This window comes from Aythya ferina (assembly GCF_964211825.1).
Source record: "Aythya ferina genome assembly, chromosome: 15".
NCBI classification, from domain to species: domain Eukaryota; kingdom Metazoa; phylum Chordata; class Aves; order Anseriformes; family Anatidae; genus Aythya; species Aythya ferina.
In genome coordinates, this window is record NC_140314.1 from 9,809,842 (window position 1) to 9,832,151 (window position 22,310).

At 42.4% G+C, this 22,310-nt stretch overlaps 2 protein-coding genes across 2 annotated transcripts in view; one reads left to right on the forward strand and one right to left on the reverse strand.

Annotated features, from left to right (window-relative positions):
• BMERB1 (bMERB domain containing 1) overlaps nucleotides 1–20,528 on the reverse strand; it is a 51,024-nt gene extending 30,496 nt beyond the window's left edge. Inside the window, exon 1 of the mRNA XM_084537032.1 lies at nucleotides 20,327–20,528. Coding sequence (XP_084393158.1) covers nucleotides 20,327–20,450 — 124 coding nt within the window. The 5' untranslated portion in view covers nucleotides 20,451–20,528. The remainder of the gene's footprint in view (nucleotides 1–20,326) is intronic.
• PDXDC1 (pyridoxal dependent decarboxylase domain containing 1) overlaps nucleotides 1–22,310 on the forward strand; it is a 76,377-nt gene that overhangs the window by 9,653 nt on the left and 44,414 nt on the right. The gene's annotated exons all lie outside the window — the stretch shown is intronic.

Consider the following 22,310-nt stretch of genomic DNA (forward strand, 5'->3'; position numbering starts at 1 on the left):
AAAATAATCTTTGTTAAAATACCATTAATGGCTAAATTCTGTTCCAAATTTGGGTCAGCACTGCTCTTTCTCAAGAACTGAATGAAATTCTTAAACTGATCTGTTTTCACTGAAGTATATTAAATGCTAATTGAGCAACTCCCAGTGCTGTGTCAGGTATCAAAATCAAGACTTTCAAGACCGCTATTAGTTGAAGAGCCAGAGCAGAAGTAAGCAGGAGGCGCAGGTTAGAGACAGATGAAAAGAGAACCAGATGGTACAACTTAAAAAAAAAGAATGCTAGGTGGAAACAAATAGTTGCATAATGCAGAAAAATAAACTGGTATAGTACAAAATATTCCAGATAAAAAACGTTCATGTGAAAAGAATCAGATTATCAGATTGTTCATGCAGCTTGTCACTAGCTTGTCACCTGGAGGCATGATTGAGTAGTCTTGTAGCCAGGCCTTTTACTATACCATTTACTTTTGTCTCAAGTGTATTCAGAGGCTCACATACCATGGTGTTTGTTGTTTTCTTTTGTTTGTTTGTTTTTTTTCCCCCTTCTTTTTAATTTAACTCATCTAGGGCAGGATGCAGTGGCAAATAACTAACACATGCAGAAAAAGCTACATCTAATTACTCATTCCTAATCTAGCCTGCTGCAGCATTCTATTACTGTGAATCCTATCAATGATTAAATTTGGCATGTCTGTGGAATGGTGTTTTTCAGTGTTTTATGCTGGAATTACCATATAAATATAGCCAATAGCTAAACACGGCACAAGCAGCTGCAATGTATTTTGTTCCTGGCTTCCCTGACAGGCAGGCATTTTAAAATGGGGAGACTGAGGGAAGGGTGAAGGTAGTACAGGACAGTTCCAGTGTGGAAGTGACCTAACTGTCACGACTCTGAGCACATCCCGCCGCTCTGGGCTCATGGCTGGTTTGGACATGGGGCAGGCGTCTGACCTTGAGAGGCCTCAGCAAAGGTTCCCCGTCCTTCTCCCCTCCTTCTGCTCAGCAGCAGATTTCAAGCTGAGACTTCCCTGCCCACTCCCTCCCTCCAAGACCTGGACTTGACTTCCCACTTGGAGCTGCCTTGTCACTGGAGGTTTTGTCTGGAGATCTGGACTGTGGCTGGCCCTGGGCATTGTCACCAGACCTGCTCTGTCCCCTTGCTCAGACACCACTGGAGTGCACCCTTGCCAGTGAGGATGCTGCCCCTGCCTGCCTTGTCATGACTCTCAGCACAAGGCTCACCTCGTCTTTAGAGCTGCCAGCCTTTGTTGTACCCAGTGCTGATCCTCCCCCTACAGTTAGAAATGGAAGTAGTTCTCTCACTGCAGCAAACCTTGGAAAAAGGCTCATTTCATCAGGGTTTCTCTTTCTTTTGACGATTGCTGGAAACATTCCAATGGAATCTACATATATAACTATAGAATATAGTAACCTGTGCCAGATCACTGCACATCTGTTTCAAACAGCAGTGCAGCCATATTGACTGCTACTATATGCATTACATAAACTCGGTGCTTCACGTTTTCTCCTTCCATGAACAGTGTTATGAAAAGTTCTGTACTGTCTGAGTCCCAATGCCTCTGAGATGAAGGCCCCCCTACACACATCCCAGGAGCCAGTCCTCCTCCTGCAGAGTACAGAATACAGACCAGTTCAGTGGGTTAGCCTAGGAAATGCTGCAGGCTTCTCCCTCAGGGCAGTCTCTTCCCTCTACTTGTCACCTGGCCCTCCTGTTTCAGCTCTTGCACTGGAGACAGACTGGTGATGACAGCCAATTTAGTAAACATTGGAATCACGCTGCTGGTTGTATCAGGCCTCAGTAACCAGCTAATAGGCTACATCAAGGCAACAGGAGTGCACGTACCCTATGAGTTTTAACACTGGGAAATATTTATCTCTGAAGAGGGCAGTTAGTGTGCAGAGACCGTTACTGGAAGAACAAAAATGGAATGTTCTACTGCCCTTATACATGCTAAAGTTCTCAGAATCACTTTGCCTCCATCGATAGCACAGAATACTGGAGATGACAGAGTTGAATTTTACTTCTAGCAGGAAGCTGAAGTCTTTTCTTTCTCAATGTGGCTGTTACAGCTTTGGAATCCATTTTAAATACTTCTTCATGGGCTGAGCAACACCGTTACTCATTTTGGAATCAGTGGCACATAGGCGCCATGACATGCACTTGGAGTTTACACAGTCTGAGCAGATATCCTTCTCAGGTGGCTGGATGTGCTTTGTTCTTGCAAGTAATGGTGGCCAGAAACGTTCTGACAAAACTGAGTGTGCCAGTGAAGTGGAGTTCAGAGTATTCGGGGGATATATTTTGGATTCAGTACGTTTACTATCAACTCAAAGGGAATTAACTATCTGTGCAAAGAGCCTGTTTTTCTGTCAGAGAATGGGGAATCAGAGCAGCCTTGCCATTCTGGAGCTGTTGAATTCTCTGCTGCAGAGCCAGAAAGCCCTGGAAGCAAAAGTTGTGACTGCAGTCCAGCTCCTAGGTGCACAGGAGGTAATCCTGGAGCCCTGAAATACTGGCTTGGACCAAGCATGAAAGCTTCCAACATCTTTGCCAGACAGCAGGGCACCTGGAAATTCCAAGGCTGTTTTTTCTCGTGCTCCATGTCTCAGGGCAGACTTCTGGGCTGGTTGATTGGCCTTACAGCCTGGCTTTACAACAGGCAGCTGTGAAATCTGGCAGCCCTAAGGAACCCCTTTGGCAGGAAGGTGCCAGAGATGCATACTGAAGGCTGATTAAATGCCAGGATGTTAGGGAATGTCACGGTCACCAAATATCCCTGTTCCTGAACAGTCATTTGGGGAAGGAGAAAAAGAAAATGGGTGATACTCATGGGGAACAGTGGTGTGGCTGTTTTCAGTAAACCTGATGTCAGAGTACTGGCCAACTCAGCTCTCTGGTGCTCTGCCTCAAGATCATTTATGTTCTGAGATAAAGAGCTAGACCAGAGCAGTCTTTTCATGTCTGTAGTCCATTCAGCAATTCCACAACCAAGAGATAACAAATTCCTGTCTGTAGAGAGACTCTGCTACAACCTGCAGAGAAGCATGACACCTCTCTGAGATGAGGCAAATGAATTATCACACATTTAAATTTGCCATTTGTGGGACGAAAGGAAAACTTGCTTTTATAGTAATGCTTAGACTCAGTGGGAAAAGCACTATTGCAGCATTAGCTGCGGTGAAAATATTTTTATTTTGCAACCAGAGAGAATAAAAAACACTTGTCGTCCCTTAGGATAATAGCTGCTTTTGCACAGATTTCTTATGGAAATAGCTATTTTTTATAATTAAAATGACAATATGTGATTGTAGGACATATTAGCAGCATTAGTAAAGACTAGGAAAGGCACAAGAAACCTAAAAAGACATTTACCGTATGCCCAATATGGGCACTGTGGAAGGTTTGTTTTGTTTTTTTCTGAATTAAATATCAGAACCATTGGAAGAAGTCATGAGTTGATAATAAGATTATTATTTTTGCTCTATTAATCTCTCTTCTCATTCAATATTTGACCACCTCTCAGTCTTATTTAATATTCAACGCTGAATATCAAAGATGATCTGTTGTCATAATATATGAATTACTACCTCCTGTTTTCTACTAATCGGCTACCATGACTTAGTATGTGCAGTTTTATGCAAAGCTTGAATATGTTGCAATTTATATGTATTTTCTGCCATCTTTGACTACTCTGCTCCGCATTCACTAAGCATATGTAAATAACTTCAAAATGATAAACAAAACAAAACCGTAGTTTCCTTCTATGCAGAAATAAGAGCGGTAAGCCCTACACCATATATGCTCTGTAGGGAAAAAAGAGCTGGGTCAAGGGGACAGGAAAGCATGAATTTGTCTTGTGGAGATGATCAGCCCTGCAGGTCCCTTCTCCTAAGACAACACTCACCGAAGTCAACAAGAGTCTTTCACTTCAGCTTCTTTTTTTTCCTTCCTTTTGCATGTGTCATATTTAAATTGCCTTTCTAGGCATGCAACTATTTTGCCTTTGAAGAAGAGTAAGCATGAAAAAGTGCTGGAAGTTCAGGCTCAACTTTTCAGAAATCTGTAGAAATCGGTTGGTATTTTGCGCCTAAAACTAACAACCTGATGAATTTTGTAGAACTGGGATGTGATGTGCTAACCTTTGGTGAAAGCAGAGGGAAGGAAGAACGTCAGAAAAAAAGCAAAATCCCAGGACAGAACTGACATTCACCATCTTGTTGAATTCAACAGAATTTGAGTCAGTCTTTAAATTACCATGTGGTGACCAGAAAACAAACCAACTAATGGTAGAGAACACCAGAGATCATGCTGTTTGCCATATTAATTCCTTCCAAGGCATATTAAATTCATCTGATGTGACTGGAAATGGATCTGTTCAAACAGTAATCTGTGGTCTGAGTGCAACAGCACAACTAAAATGTTGGGATTTATTTTGTCCAGGCCATTAATTTTATTTTTTTTTAAATCATTACAGTTAGATCTACAGTCTAGACATACTACAACCTGACTTTCCACTTCAAAAGTCTCATTCTCTATTGTATGACCCAATTTTAAAATTAGATAAGCAGAGAATATAAAAAGCACTGTGTGTGATTGCCCACTGCACTTCCAGAATCACTGCCCTCTGTTCCATATCAAAGAGCCTCTTGTTATCAGAAGATTCTCTTTGAGTAGCATATCCTGTACTTTCTTGTTCTTATCTTTAAGCTTTGACCTTTTATTTTTCATTATTTACCTTTGCAAAAAGCATGTCGGCAGCAGTCTATTCTTTCCTATTTCAGGCTTTTGTGCACTGTGGTCTCACTGAGACTTCTCTTGAAATGTGAACTCCAGATTCACAGTGTTGAATATTAACTCCTTCCTTTAACTCTCAAAGTCTTTTCGGTTTCTATGGTATCATACTTGGAAATACTGCACACAGTGACTCCCTTCATGTCTGATGTGTAAGAAAGTGCCTGTACCTGCCCAATGCCCGAATGAAATTCTTTGTTGCTCTGCATCTTTTATGCTGTATTTCTACATTACAACATATTATTCTATATTACAGTAGTGTTGCAGTGAAGAAAGGCTGTTTTAAAAACTGAACCTGAAATAAATTCTGCTTTGAGTTTTCTAATCCAACATATTTCCAAACAGAAGTAGACATTCAGGCAGTAAAAGTGATGATTAATTAAGCATGGTCTACAGTACTTTACTAACTCTGAGTTTTATAGTTAAACGATGGTCCCAACTTTCTACTTTAGGGACCATTTTCTGACCATGTTCCCTATTTAAAGATGCCAGCACAAGTCCATAATGGTAAATCTATAAAGATCTTGCCTCTAAAAAAAACATCAATTAAATTGTCTTGTTTGTTATCGTGAGAAATTTACAAGCCGTAATTATTCTTGGCTTTGTCTTTTGTCAATTTATGACAGTTCCAATTTCCTAAGTGGGTTCCTAATTATACAACCCTTTAATCTTACACTTCCCCCAGGAAAAAGCTCTCTGTAGTCTAAGAAGCTACTCTATGCATAGAAGACATCATTTTGGTAGTAAAGGTATCTGGAGAAAACAGCTCCTCTCTCAGTAGTTGTTCATCCTTTTTTGACAGTGAAGATCCTGTAAATCTGTATCAGTCTTGAGGGCTTGTAGGAAATTTGATGTGATGCTTAGGACTTAATGTGATATTCAGGTTCACCCTTAATATAACTTAAAATCTCTACTGCCGTCCTGTATTTGGATGATAAATTCTATTTGTTCTATCTTGTACTTAAGCTTTCAATTTTCAGCATTCTCGTGACTTCTGATGCTGTCAAAATTGTGGAACTTGTCTGCTTGTGATGATGGATGTTTTGTTGGCTAAGAAGAGAGGATCAGGGCAGTGGAAAGCATTACTTATGTTAAATGATAATGGCTGCTGTAAGCCATTACGTAAAGAATATATTTAGAATGAAGACTAGTAACTATCCAAAGCAATGACACTCTGAAGCAGTCTTTGGATGAATGGACCAAAGGTATTTTAAAATAAGATCAGAGCATTTGGGTCTTTTAAGGGACTGTCCTCCTTTCATGGCAACAAAGCAAACAGCAGAAGTCCTGCGAATAAGCTCAGGTATTGTGTGATTGCCTGCAGTTGCAGGAGGGTGGACTCAGGAAGCAGAAAAAAATAATTTGACCATTATCTGGGGCTTTACTCTTTCAGCATTAAGGTAGAATTTAGCTTTTTGAGGTCCAGTGTTTCTGCAGTCAGACACTGTCCACACAGACTCCAGACTCTTTCTCCATTTAAGAAGTTGTAAGTGTGCATCTTGTCAAATCAAACTATCGCATTGAGACAGCACCATCCCTGCTTTCACATTCTTCTACCTGGATCTAAGGGTGTTCGATTATGCAAGGAACTGATTCAGTATGATGGGACAGTTTGCTACCTAATAATCTGTAACTAGAATAATTTCTTTCTAGTTGTAAATCTGTGTATGATCTGATGCTATTTTATAGTGTTATCATTACTATCTACATGTAATTTTTTTCTACCACTGAGACTTCTACTAGCTTTCTGTATTTTTATATCATGTCTTTGATCTGTGACTCACAATGCTGTGGACAGTCCCCTAAACAGACAGTTTTAGGGGGACAGAGAGGATTTTTCCTCAGTAGCACACCCTCTGGCAGCAGCTTAAAGCCGATACAAAACATATTTACAGATCAGAAACCAGCATTTCAGCGTTTACCACAACAAATGCCTAAGGAATCCAAGATTAATATTGAATTGTTTCCTTGAAAATATACGATAAATCTAACTTCCTATGAAAGTCTTCCCATAAACAAAGAAATGAAAGCCCCAGGCGTGATTTGATAGTGTCTTACTATTAAGACAGAAATAAAGAATTTTTTAACGTGATTGAAGTTTGCAGGGAGTGCTTCTGATATAAATAAATTCAGGGTATGCAGAATTAATGCCCACTACCATAAATTACCATAATGAGACTTACAGATTGGGTCTTGAAAACCCATAGGGCCTTTGACATTGCAATTACAGGGCTCAACCTTGCTACTTTGAAGCTGATTCCAAGACTGTCTAGGCAATTTGCATGCCTCAGCCAATTGCCATTACAGTCAATGATAACAAAGCTGCACACATCTCTTCAGCCTCTTAGAGGGCAGATGCATATAAATTAGGAAAACAGAATCATGAAAACAGCAAAGGCAGTTTGGAATTAATGTCTTCTTCTAAAATCCTTTTTAAACTCAAGTCCCACTGAATTAAGAAACCCTAGAGACATTATTTGTGGATTCAGATGTGATTCTCCACTCAGCTGAAACTGAATCCTCTGTTTTAATATAAATTGCATTTCTGAGTTGAGGCAGTTGTCAAGATCCAGATTCTAAATGCGGCAGGTCTCATTTTTCCCCTTATGGTGACTGGGATGAGGTCATTACAGATGACCTGCACGCCTTCACACTTGCTGGTCTGCAAGTGACTGCTCAATATCCTGCTTAATATTATTGCAGTACAGTTCCTACCACACATCAGACTTAAAAATCTAGCACCACAGAGCTTTGTTAGTGCCTCAGATATACTGTCAGAGAGGAAACAGGACTTGCTCAGAGACAGAATGTTTTCGGAGCAGTTACAGCACCCTGGAGGGGCATCTGCAGTATCAGTGCGAGCATTTCAGACTGATTTCCAACATCCACAGGGCGTGAACTGAGCTACAAACTCTCTTCAAGACTACTGCAGTCCATTTGTGAAACAGCCTGTGGTGTATCAGCTGGCCGTTCTTGTTGTGCGTAAAGAAGGATCAAGTGCTTTGGAGTGGGATTTGAAGAAGAGCTGTCCATATAATGAGGTCTGCAGAGAATTATGACAGACTTAACAGAGTACTGTAATTGAATTGTGCAAGAATGTTTTCCAGACTTCCTACTGTTATTTCCAATTCTAAATGAACTCTAGTTTGGGTATCAGTGCTGCAGTCAAGCCAGATGCTCTGCCAACAGGATTTTTCACGTTTGGCTACTGGCTTTAGATGAGGTGTGAAAGGCATCTCCCCCAGACCACGTTACACGTCAGCTTGAAACTAAGCAACCTAATTTGTTTTGTTATAACTGAAGTAAGTGGCATTTTTCCTCCTCTTTCTGTGCTGTACCACAGAGTATTTCAGATCAGTGCTTCCTTTATTGACCCAACCTGACAGAAGGGTGCCTTCAATATCCCAGCAAGCTTCTAATATTCTGTTCCGGTTTCTCTCTTGTCTCTCCCCATACCCACAGATAAATAAATAAGTCTCTGCAGATGAAGCAAATTAGCTGATGTTGCATGAAGTTGTCTCGGCACTTAACTGCTGCATGCAGAGCCCTGCAGCAATTGAGCTCAGGAAGGGCAGGATGCTTTGGTGCAGGGGCTGGTTTTTCCTGACATGGGAAGAAGGGCACCAGCCAAAGGGCTCTGCGTCCAGCTGTGCTCTCTGTTTCCTCCTGGCTCAGGAGGAAGTGCAGAGGAAATTCCCATACTTCTTTCCATTTCAATGTGCACTTGACAAATCTTTCCAGCAGTCAAGAAGAGTGACAAAGCAATGTCCATGCCCATTCCCCACCTGCCTGTTTTGGGGAAGATAGAGGCCCCTGACTTGCTGTACATAAGCAGCTTAGAGCCAAGATTTGAACAGTTTTGGTATGGAAAGGGAGTTGCTGACTTTCTTGAACAGTTGTTTCTTCTCAGAACAACAGCTACCTCATGTATCACAGCATTGGAAAAGATTTTCTTAATTATATATCCAACCCAGGAGTATGTCCCATTTAAAATACTTCCTGGAGAAATTCTCAGTACCAAAGTAATAGGTGACCTCACCCCCTCACAAAAGAAAATGAAAAATTTCTCCTTGCTTTGCAAAAGTCATGACTGTGTGTGTGTTAGAAGTACTCAGTACAAAGTCAGGGATCTCTTATGTAGGAAGCCAACTTATGAGGGAGGTCTTGGAAAAACAATTAGCTTTTTCAGTTGCATCCAGAATCTGATCTCAGTACATCTCCAGATTACAAAGACTGAGGTTTAGGTCTTTGACATATGCCGGACATACACATCTCTGGGAATCTGCCACCACAAAAATGACAGACCAGACTCCTCCTCTGTTTCCTAGGGGTAGAAATTCCCTGTGTGAATTAAACATAAGCTCAAGAAGAGTTGTAAACAGATCTGTCATTCAGTAAAATATTGGGATGCCACCAGGATGAAGTCTGTCGTTTTTTAAAAATGAATTAAGCTGAATTGCTTCCTTCACTTTTTTCCTCTTTCCCCCTCGGGTAATCTTTCCTATTCAATTCTTTGGCCTTACAATCAGATTTTCCTATTTCATTAGGTGTTTATATCTCCCCTGGTTTTGTATGAAAACTTCGCACAACCAGCAGAGAACAAAAAAAAACTCTTATCAGATAGATAAAAGCCACTGTAACCTGTTTCAGCCTACTGCCCATATATGTTGCTATCAGCAGGTTAATAATGGATCATACAGAAGTTTAAGAAAAACATATAGCATTAAATAATGAATTTACCTCTTGTTCTCATTTTTAAATTGCTTACATAATATTTTTTCATAGAAATGTATTCGTAAAGAAAGGATACCTTTCTTTTAACCGTTTCCTCAGAAATCACTATGCAAAGTTGATCACCTCCTAGATTAAGTAGGGCTTTGTGGTGAGTGCCATTTTTTCTGACCTTTCTCCCAATCGATTATCTCTGACCTAATTTGTGTTGATGCAGAGCAAGATATAAAGTAATACTTGAGTATTGCTGTAAACATTTCACGCTGTTTTATTTGAATCTGGTTTCAGCTCATTTGCAGTATGGATTTGGTTAGAAAGATAAACAGCTCAGAGTGACCGTCTCCCATGCTGCCTGGTTCTTGGGCTCACCAGCGAACACCAGCCAACGCCTGATTTTGCCCACAGACGTGTTGTTGCTCTCCAGTCTCCTTGAAACTCTCCCTGCTGTTTGTAGAGGAGTACCCAGAAACTGAGAACTCTGATCATCTGTTCTAGTAGATCTAAAATGGCTTCTAGCTGGGACTTTTTTCCTTCCTACAGAATAAGGAGGCCTGGGGAAATTACTAAGGGGATATTCTGTGAGGAGGAGCTCTGTTTCCTGCTTCTTGTCTTACTCCCATGGAAGGCAGTGGGGTGGCCTTCTCATTTAAACATAGAATGGGAAAAACATGACCGGACATCTGAAAGACATCTCTTCTGCCTTGTGCAGAGCGAACAAAAACATGCTACGAGGACAGGGTTCTTTGTGTAGAGGCCCATATGTGTGGAGAACTTAAAGGAGACAGATTTTTTTTGCTTGCAACATGAGGGTGAAACAGCTTTCCAGAGGGAAATAGTCACCTTAGATTAACTCTGTTGTGAGCTAGACACAATTTTTAAAAAATGAAATTAAGTGCTGTGATTTTCTTCACTGTAAGAGATTATCACCAAGGTACTTTATATCCAGAGTGTTCTACATAAAACGTAAACACAATAGAATTTGTTACCAGTTACTGAGAAAATAACTTACATCAGCAGTTATGAGATCAGTGTAACAAAACGAACTAGGAAGATGCTTGAAAAATTGCTTTGCCTGTCTTCCTGTAGCAACAGCTCTCATACATTCCTTTCACGTTCGATAGGGAATTAACCTGAAGTTTATGCACTGTTGCATTATGCTTCTGCTGCAGAGACTCAACTTGGACTATACAAGCTCAGAGTGCTTTATATTCACTGGGTGTAGCCTGTCCAGCCCTCAAATCACTGTAGTTTTGCCTATACAAACCCTAGGGTACTCAGAACCCTGGAGTCAGGTACTCACTGCGAAATAAAATCTAGGAATGTGTACAAACAATATTGTGTAAGTCAGAGTGTGACTCCTCTGTGTGTAAGCTTCCTGCCTAACTTAACGTATTATTAGGAGTTGGACCTGATGATCCTTCGGGTCCGTTCCAACTTGGGATGTTCCATGATTCTAGGGTAGGAGTGCTGTATTTTGAGTTATAGGGTTTTTTGTAGTTGATGGGTTTTTTTTGTTTGTTTGTTTTGTTTTGTTTTCCTTTGAAAGAACGTACTTAGAGGATTAGGCAAAGGGAGACAAAGTAAAGAGAGAAGGAATTAAGGAGAACAGATGAATAAAGCCCAGTCATTCACCGTAGCACACACCATGTCTGTGAATCAAGGGCAAGACTTGAATGTAGTGGGAATCGCAGCTGAAGCCAGTACAAGAGCTCTGGCACTCGCCTTGATCAGAACCCCATCGTAGTATATGGAAATAATTCCATATACTGTAGCCAAGCTTTGAAATAGGTCTTAATATTCCCCTCCTCCCCAATTATAGTCCTGTATCACTGTTACACCTCTGTTCTTCAATCACCTTAGGAATAAAAAAAAAAAAAAAGGACCATGCTAGTCACAGCCTCCAGATGCCTCCGTGCTTCACCTTCCACCACAACCACCAGTCAGTCCCTCTCTAGTGGCCTCCAGTGCCTCAAAAATGCAGAAATAAAAAAAAGTCCAGAAATCAAACTGCATTAGTTACCTGTTTTTAGAGGCCAGATGTGTGAGAACAAGGGACTATCTTTTTAGCATTTCTTCAATTATCTTAAAGGCAGTGCATTACTTAAAGCTCCTGGTAGCTGTTCTTTAGTGCAGGGCACTTCATGCAGGGTAGGGGCATGCTGACTACTTAAAATAGTATTTTCCTTCTCAAAATAAATCTGTGAGATGAAAACTCACTTTACATTCAAATAAATCATGATACTGATGATGTAGTTGTCATTGCTTTTTGCATATTCCTTTCCTCTTTTCCCATCATGTTATGAATTGAAAATGCTGCCTTGTGCACTTCACACAGCAGCGTGTCCCTCAGAGAATGGGGAGAATATTCAGCTGTGTGCAGCCTGGTGGGAAAGTTTGCAAAGTGTATATGATCTGACAGCCGTTTCTATGAGAAAATGGATTGAAAATGAGACACAAAAAATGAGGGAAAATTGCCTTTGAAGGTCTGACCTGAAAGCCCTCATTGTCAGTTTTTTTCAGTGGCACTGGGTTGGACCTTCATCTGCAAGGAGCTATTTTAGTCTGGCTCAGGAAGAGAGCCAGGAATCAGGAAGGCTCAGGAAGAGGTTTCCGTGCCCAACCCTGCCACAGCCCTGCGTGAGATTCGGTGCTATCAGAGAGCTGTAAATAGCAACCGGTACAGTAAGTTACTGTGGTAGGTACCTTCCCTGGTGCAGAGCTCCCAAAGAAACCAAGGCACATTCCCATCTGGGATAATGTGTGTTCAGGAGCAAGACTGTATTTAAGGCGCATTCCAATGAAACAACTCATGCTCTACTCTTATGTAACAGAGAATTAAAAGGGAGCATTAAACAAAAATGACTCGTTCATTTCCTACTGTCATTTTTGTCAGTGGTCAAAGGAAACAGCCCTGACTTTCCATTTTATTCCTTGCTGGAGTCATTTTCTGATCCTGTAATCCTAACACAAAGCTTCAGTGTTTTGATGCTGTGATAGTGGCAGCTTCAGCTTATGTTCAGTTTTTTAAAGCTTACTGAGTTTCATATTTAAAAAAAATACTTATTTATCTACGTTATTTTTTTTTCATTTCATAAAAAAAGAAAAATCACCAAAATGTTCAATTTTAAGTCTTGCAAAACCTCTTCAGGAATATATGGCTTTATGCAAGATATCCCATAAGCATTAATTGATAAACAGCTGCATATGTTGCAAGTGAATTTGGAGCAAAATGGCCAGTGACATTTCTAAATTTCACATCTTTACAATATTCTCCTTTGAAATTATACAATTATGTACTAGAAAGTGTGTTTCTCTCTTTCTCTGTTCTCTGTGATGTGATTCTCTAATAACACAGTTGTCTAACAGTGCTCTAAACATCTTCCCAGTAGCTGGTAGATAATTTTAGGCACCCTTAAAACCATTCGATAAATATTATAAACATCTGAGTCTAATCCAGTAAAGGCCAAAGTGATACTGGTATGGAGAATTGCTTTAGACACTAAATAAATTGCTTCACATAACAGATTCCCACTCCAGCAAGTAATTAAATATTGAGAAGATGCTCCTCAGAAGCCCAGAGAGGAGTTTCACATTTCATAGGAGAAAAGGCTGGTAATTTCTCAGGGGGCTGGATGTTGATATTGCCAAGCCCCCTGGCGTACAAGGTGCACAGTCCGGTAGCAAAGCAGAAGGCCAGGCTGAGGAGAATCATACCAGGGCCTTGCTCTCTAACATACAGGGCAGAGCACTTCCAGGGAGCCAGGTAAAAGCTGGGCCCTTTAAAGGTGGGAACCACCAGAGCCCATGGAGCCAGCAGATCCCAAACCAGCTGGTTCTTCCTCAGCATGTGCTCCTGTAGAGCAGCGCAGGCCCCATCTCTTCACCTCACAAAAAACAATGACGACAGTTGGCACACAAATCTGTTTTGCATTTGCCTTTCATCTGCAGAAGTGGAGTCATTCTCTAGGCACCTCTGTTTTCACCAAGTTAACTGCTTTGGCATCCTTCATTTTCATTTAGTTTTCTTTAAATATACTAATACATTCTTCCTCACAGCTCGCACTGGGCTGACGTGAGGCTGAGCTGACTGCCTCCCTGGAGGTCTCTGAGGTGAGGACCCAAAGGCCACGCAGCAGTCTTTATCTCTGCCACTGACACAAATGGACAGCTGGCTGTCACCTTCTCTTTGTGTAGGAAATCACTGCTAGAAATGTTGTAATTGCAACAAATTTCAGCAACTTACCAAAAGACAGAGGCAAATGGATCTTGATTTTCTTGGCTGTGTCCTTTGCTATAATATTCCACATACTTTGTCTGTGCTACAGACAAGTACCAGCCTGAAGGAAAATGTCTCTGCCTTGTTTCTTAGAGTCTGCCAAACTGCAATAATTTCAGTCCCCTCCCAGACACAATGCCCAGAGGAAACACTCATAGTAGAAGATGAGAGAAGGCAGAAACTAGAGTTTGGATGAGGGGAGAGAGGGCACAAATGCGTAACTGAATTAATTTCTTTGGCTTCCTCTTCTGTGAAACACAGTTTGAGGGCCAGCCTTTCACCACAGGGACTCCAATCTATTAGCTAATCACTCACTGCTCAGAGACAAGATTGAAATGGCATTGCCCCTGCTGGTGCAAATGCTCACCACTGCCTGCCGAGACTGCAGGAGTTGCCCAGCCAGAGGTGAGGGCTGGGCGGCTCAACTCAGAGCAGCCGGACACCAGTCCCCAGGGGAATCCTTGTGGAACTGATGCAGCCCCCAGACTCCCCCTCAGAGCTTTCTAAAGAGAATCAAGGTGAACAGGACTCCAGGAGACAAACACACAGAGCCCAGTTTTTCTTTCACTGAAATCACTGGGGAAATTTCCACTGATGTCAATGAAGTCACGACTGCATTTTGTTTGTATTTAAGAAAACGTTAGTCAAACTTCTCTGTCATTTTGCAGGGAGGCCAGGTCACTGTCTTGCTCATTTGGCTTCAGTAACATTACTCTAAAATTTACTTTGGCTTTGTGTACTGAAAGGACTTAAATGGTAGAATGAGCTGTTAATGCCTCTTCTGGTTTTGGAAGTTTTTTTCTTCAAAAAATAACAAAACCATTAAATCACTTTATAATGAGAATCTTTTATGCCAGTTTTATCAGTATATAAAAACCAAATGTGCCTGTAGAAAAACTCTTAAATCCCTAATCAGTAAAGGCTTCTTGGGTAGGGGGGAAGGTTCAGGGCAGCAAAAAGATCCTTAAACCACTGCTGTTCTTACAGTAACAAATTACCTCTTACATTTTGGTAGTTTGCAATCATTAGACTTTAGCAATGAGCCACCTGTCTCATTGAAAATCATTCATCCTCATTTAATGATGAATTCTCTTGAGATTATTTTCTCAAACATTTTGCCCTTTATGAGCTGACAAAATGTTGATAATTAATGTTTCAATGCTGATCCTGAAGGGCAACTAATAATTATCCAACAGTGCTCCTGGTGATTTCATATAGTTTGCCCTCCAAGCATGCATTTTTCATCTTTGGATTGTGAATGCATTTGTACTGTATCATTTATGTAGTTAGATAACAGAATGCGTTTCATGGAAACGAATTGGCATTATTTACTCGTTGAGTCTCTGGGACTATTGTATTAAGGAAGGCTTTTATGAAAAAGGAACGTATTCAGATACAGAGGAGAAGCACTTTGGGATTCAGGATTGCTGAGTTCCAACCTTTACAGTGCTCAATAACTACAAGAAAATTCCGAAAACTTCATGCACGATACACAGTACTTTGCAGCGCATGCCCAATCCCAAATGCAAATTTTAATCCTATTTTATAAAGCACCCTTGAGACACACACATACGTTCTAAAAAGTGGTTACTCTGATGAAAACATGCTATGCAACTAAGGGATCAATTACTGAACATAATCAGAAAAATTACAGAGACTGAATCCATAATCCCACAGGCTACCAGCAGCATAGATGATGTGTGCGGTTCAAAGTGTCCTACTTTCCAGGTCTAATGCATTTTCTCTGTAAAATATCTTTAAAGGAAATACAAAAAATCATGAGCAACAGTGCCAAATATGGCACTTGAGCCTCATCATTTCCAGAAATTATTGATGGGCACTGGTTTGGATATAAACACTGCATTACACACTTAAGTGTTCATTTCCTACTTGGTACACACAGTTGGGCACAGAGACTTTGGGAGTCATTAACCCTCTGATTTACGAGCATCACAGCAGAGAGAAATGCCTTTGCTGATGTGCAACTAGATGGCAGAGCAGTAAGATCCTGACTATTTTGCATTAGCAACCAACATCTCTTTTTTGCCGGGTTGCCCCTGATAGCATCCAGAATTAGCCAGATTTCTGCTACAACTAGCCCCTTTGACTTCGATGAGATTGGAGTAGTTGTTTGTTTGTGTTTTGTAGGTCAGGCTGGACTGTGTAGGATACAAAGGTATCATCAGGATACAATTATGTTCGGAACCATGGAGCAAGTTAGGGAGTAAATTTGTTGCCCTTTTTGTTGAGAAGCCTTGGAAATGCATAGCCCATAGCTAGGTAGAAAAGCAAAGGAAGCACAAAACTCATGTGATAGGGAGACTCACCAGATAGGAAAGTGCATCTCCAAGGGGATCTGCTCTGGAGACCAACATGAAGTAGCACATGGAAGAAGCTGCTCTAAGAGTCACGGTTCATCCTGTTACTAACCAATATTTCATCAGTAATGCACCCAGAGGTACTGAAATACACAGTTTGTGTGGTCTGCGGGGCATCACAGGAGAAGGTGTAGAGGTATGTGTTTGAATACTTAACTGCAAGATGGCAGAAACAGCTGTGACTGATACAGGTTTGGATTTAACTGGGAGGGTGGGTAGTAACTTCAGCCCCTTCGTCCCTCATGCTAACACTCTTGAATGCCCAGCATTGTTCTGCAGTTTCTGTCTTGACAGCCCAGAGCACCACTGCATCTTTCTAACCACATTTCTCAGGGCCTTCTCTGTGTAATGGGACAATGCATGTCACCCCTCACTCTCATGAGGCAGGACAGAAAGAATGAGGACATCCAGTTGTCACCCCACCAAGTATCAAGACTGCGGCCACCTTTGTTAAGAGTCAAACAAATTTGCTTTTCTACAGTCACGTGGGACAGATACAGCATGAAGGTGCAGGAGTCCGTTTGAAGTCACAAGAACCAACACGCTATCCAATATGTCCACACTAGATATACAGAGCTATTAAATCTCCAAATGCCGTCAAGCTGACACAAAAATTCAAGAACAAATTGACATTTACCTGCTTTCTGACAAATACCTACAGGCACTTGATTAATACAAATCCATCCTAATTACTCTTTGGTGATTAGAATGACAAGTAGATGTCACAGGACTCTATCTGTGCAATCTTTGCTGTGCAAGACAAATGTATTTCTCTGTTGCCACTTGATTATTTGTAATGTTGCAACAGACATTCTTCAAATGATTATAAAGTGTTAAGAAGCAACATTGAAACATCACAAGCTAGATCCTGTCTTAGGAGGTAGTCATCCTGTTCTGATAAGAAAATCAGGCCTTAATGATGACACAAGTAGTTCCCAGTAGATAAAGCAAGTGCCAGAACCCAGGGCATTCACAGATGCCTTTTCTTCACCCTTTCCTCACCAAAGAGAAAAGACCTGGCTACAAGACCACTGTCTGTGCTACTGCAATCTTCAGTGCTGGTCTGAGGCCCCCTTCCCCCTAATTGCCACTTCATACTCAAAAACAATTGAAAAGGGGGATCTTTGCAATAGGGGTGGCAGCTCATAGCCAGTTACCATTCAAATGAAAATAATTTCATGGTGTACTAAATTGCATCAAAAATAATCTTTTGCATTTTTCTGGTTTTTCTGCTTCTTTATACTGACTGAAGCTGAGACATTCACCTTGCATTTTGAATTTATTTCTATACCTCATACTAACTGAAAGAGGAAGAAAAGCTAAGCAGAAATGCAATGTTTAAAAGGCTGGTGGATAAACTGCTTCATTTCTTTGTGGCAATTTTCCTGGCACGGCATGCAGTTATTTAATCAGGGCATTTACGAGTCCCTGCCGACGGCAAGACAGATGATTCTAAATGAAGCTGTGCACTTGATAATAAGGACTGACCAAAATGCTTGAGTGCTCTGCTTCACAGCAGACTCCCTGAGACTATATCGTAAAGATCACTTACTGAGAAGGCTCAGCCACGTTATCACAGTCATTCAATGTATGAGCCTGACTGTATTGAACATGTATGCACTAGAAAACATATGAGTTGCTCAGTACATGGTAAGCAGTATGTAAAGAAGGCGGCTCCAGTGTCTTGTTAAAGAACAAACTTCAAACAACCTACTTTGTATTTGTGCATGCAAACCCAATGGAGATCCCTCTTGGGATGTAAGGGCATCAGATCTTCATTTATGGTAGAACAGAAGCAGCACTGATAATCTGGCTGAAAGAGAGCACTGTACAATAGAAATGTGCCTGATACTATGCTTCACAGCTGTGAAGTAACTCGTCTATGTTAAAGCCAATAACCAGCAATGCTTTCTATGCCACAGTTAGAGATGTTAAAACAGAGCTCCCCTCTCCATTTAACAGGTGAAGTAGAAACTAACAACTACCAAAACTTGATGTAATCAAGATGTGCATTTCCTTGTGAGACAACAACACTTGCATGCAAAGGCACCAACCAGGAAACAGCATTGTATTGTGCAGACTGTTGTACAGGTACCTAACAAGTTCTGCCTCCACAGAGATTCTGGTTTAAGACAACACAAATCGTCAGAGTAAAGAGGGCAAACCTTTGTGCACTAATGGACTCCTGCTTTCATTAATAATACCACTTAGCATTTCATATTTAGACTGATATGCAAATACCAAAGGCTAACTGATGACATTACTGAAAATCGGATGATGTTTTTTCAGCTTCTTTCCAGACCTTCCGGAGATTACTGTCGTGGTGCCATGCAATTTAGGACCTATGCTGTAAGGAAGCAATAAAGCAAATAGTAAGATCTCTTTATTTTTAATCAATGAAGACGTTTGACCAGAAGTCAGTTTTAGCATTAAAATAGGAAAGAGACATGAGATCATATAAAACAGCTACCATAAAAAGCATTTCTACAGTATTTGGTTGAAGCCTACAAACAAACAAAGCAATTACTCCTGTAGCAAACTCTAAATATAATAATTTTCTACTTCTCAAAGAGCAGACAGCCTCTAGATTACTTCTTATTCTACATCTACATTGTTATACACGTACAGAAATATTCTCACTAAACCCAATCTAGTGTGTAGAAGGGCAGCTCAGCAGCAGAGCCAGGGTGCGGACACCTGGACACTTGGTTCCAGTCCTGCCAACAGCCCACTCTGGTACCAGGTCAAGCTGTGAGTTGGGTGGAAGCTCAATGCTGAGCACACATTTTTGAGCAGATCAGTCCTCCCCCTCAGCCTCCGCACTCCCCTCTGCCAAACAGATGATCCAAAGCTTGCAAGATGTAACCTTCCTGTCACTTCCAGGTACCAGTTATTATTATTACAGGCACTGCACTGCACTCAGTTTGTGAGCTGACTCTGCAACAAAACCAGACTTATTTATGAGAATAAGACAAGCACAAGTCTGTATCATGTCAGAGGACCTCCAAAACTGTTGCACGCAGCTGAGTCAACCAGCTCAGGCAACAGCAATTTCAGTCTTTGATTCCATTTTAGCAAGTGGGGAGTTATTCAGTGCTGAATGTATGCCAGGCACTGCAACAAAACCAACACTGCAACTGAAGCACTGGAGTGGGAAAGTTACACCTCTGTCATCAGCATATGGCAGACAGCAACATATTCTTGAAAAACCAAACCCAAAGGTAAAATACGATTCCAGAACAGAGCCTGACAAACACAGCAGTAGCTGAGAAGCCTGAACATAGCAGAAGTGCTGGCGAAAATTTGCTACTGGGATGCTGCAAAGCTCCAGGATGTTAAAAGGCATCCAGGTGAGTCTTCATGATGCACATCAGATAGATCGTGAAACAAGAGTATCGGCAAGCCCGGTATCAGCAAAGATTACGATATCCCAGCACGTGCACAGAAAGCTTTTCTTCCCGTGACCTAACCAAACACTTGCTGTAACTTAGAAAATATTTTTCGTTATAGTAGCACAGAGCTTTTTGTGATCGTTAGTAAGATTTCTTGCCTCAGTGGTTACCTTGCCAATGAGAGGGGTTTACTGGGTTGTACAGAAGATAGTCCTGCCAACAGAATAACCCCCGTGCCTCAGGGAAGACAAGGTCCTGAGGATAACTCAGATTGGCAACTGTTTATCTTTTAACTTAATCTTTCCACCAGCACTTTGGACAGGTTATGTCACTTGTTGTTTGCTGGAAAATTACGATTTCAGCAAAGCTGCTCCACCAAAGAGCATGAGTGGAGCTCCTAAATACATCGCGCCGCATCGCTGTACCCTCCGTAGCGCTGTACCCTCTGCCGGAGATAACGAGGGCGAATAACGCGGTTGCCATCCGCGCCTTTCAGAGCTGGTGTATTACAGGCTACCCATTTATGAAAAGCCAGGTATGAAACCCCACCTAGCAAGCAGCGAGGGAGACCTAACGTGCGGCCACCCTTCCCTTTCACCAGGGAACACCACAGCACCGCGGCCCCGGCCGGGGGCAGCCCCCCACACCCCGCCGCCTGCCCCTGCTCTCGGAGCCCGGGGGTGCACTCGGAGCCGGGCAGGACCCCCCGCAGCGCCCCCGGGCAGGCCCCACTCACTTCTCCCCAGCGCCTCCGCCTTCCACTCCGTCTCCTCCAGCGCCCCGTAGCGCCTCACGGCTCTCTCGGCTTCCGTGCCGGCCGAGATGGCCCTCCGCAGCTCCACGGCCCTCCGCAGCTCCATGGTCCCCGCCGCTCTCCCGAGCCCCGCCACCCCCCGGAGCCCCCCGCAGGCGCAGGGCCGGGCGGCGATGCGATGCTGCCGAGCCCTCCGATCCTTCCAACCCCTCCCCGGGGGCCGGCGGGGGCAGGCAGCGGCGCCGTGCACATGCTCAGTGCGGGGCTGGGCCGGGGGAGGCGGGCGGGCAAAGGTAGAGGCACCCCCTGCATCCTCCCCGCCTGCATCCTCCCCGCCTGCATCCTCCTCCCCTGCTCCCACAGCCCCTGCATCCTCCCCCCCTGCATCCTCCCCCTCTGCATCCTCACCCCCTGCTCCCACCCCACGCCTTGCCCCACGGACCTGCCCCCAGAGGCATGTCCCTCATCCCACCCTCACCCAAGCAAAAGCCCCAGGACAGCAGCCCAGCAAGCGGTGAGGTTTTGTGTTTCTCCTAAACACGGAGCTTTGCTGCTTATGCAGCGTCCTGCATAGAAGAGAAGGAAAGGACTGTGCAGGAAGCACTAATGCAGTGATAATTATTGTTGTTGTTGTTGTTGTTATTTGTTTTATTGGAGGGGAGATCTTATGGATCAAATCCCTCAACAGCATTTTGCAGTTACAGAGTACTTTTCCTGGTGAAATCCCATTGCATTTTATCATGTGTGGTATCGTTATGTCTTATGCAGAGATGATGAAGCAGGAGTTGAGACAGGTTGCCCAGTGCCCCTCAGTAAATCAGGGTTTGTAGCACTCCGTGCCTGGTTTATGAGTGGTGGTGTACTGGTAATGCTGAATACATACTGGGTGCATGAAAGTTCGTCTGTCACATACCTTTGCCTACAAACTTTGCCTTGCCCTTCAACCCTCAGTGCTACAAAAGCACTACTGCTATACTCAGTGACGTACTTACTAGTTGGACCGATGCATGTTGTTGCTATACTCATGAACAGTTGTGTTTAGGGGTCATGCTTTACATGTTAGAGGAGAGAGAACCTCCGCATGTTTTAAAACTGTAACAATGAAATTGTATTTAATTTTGTTCTCCTGAGAGCTGTTAACAAATTGCTACCAAATTAAAATGAGCTAGACAATATTTTGGAAGATGTGCAGGGCACAGTGATTTTTCCTTGTCAGCTGTGCTCCGCAGGGATTTGCCACGGTTTGTGCACCAGACCTGCTTGGAGAGCTCTTGTTGACTGTGCAGTGCTCCATCCGCGATGGTTTTGGCCTTTGGAGATGAAGCCCAAACAAAGCTGTGAGTCAAGCAGGAAAGCTGGTGGCAGCACTCTGCACAGCTGATTTTGGGTGACAGTGCAGCTGCCTGCTGGGGTGGGCTGGACTGACTCAGTAGTAGAAGTGAGGAACACAAGTGTGGGAGGAAGACAAGAGCCCATCTGGGATCTGGATGAGACTTGGACTAAGGGAAACAGGCTGATTAGGGAGAAAGGGCCAATTTTTTTGGTGGATCTGAGAACTGTTTAGCTTAAATTCATCCCTTCAAGGTTTTAGATTATTGTAATCTAAGTGCTTTGTTTAAGAGATGGAGGAATTATCCTAGAAATAAGCAAGTATTTAAAGCTCTGAATTTGATAGCATGGGAGAAAAACACCCACTAATTAGTAAATGGGATGCACCAAGTTTAATTACGTAAAACAAAGAATGTATAAGGTGATTTATTGTAACTAGAAAGTTTTCACCTGCCCCCTTTGAAAAAGTCACAAAATCCAGTAAGAGCATAGTCTTTTAGGCTGTTAGACTTCAGAGCAGGCATGTGGAAGCTCACATGGGTCCATTTGACCCAAAATGTTTGCAAGTCTGGGGCCTAAATGCACTGCAGTTATTTTGCTGATGCTCTAAAGTCAGCATTTTTGCTGTTGCAACTTT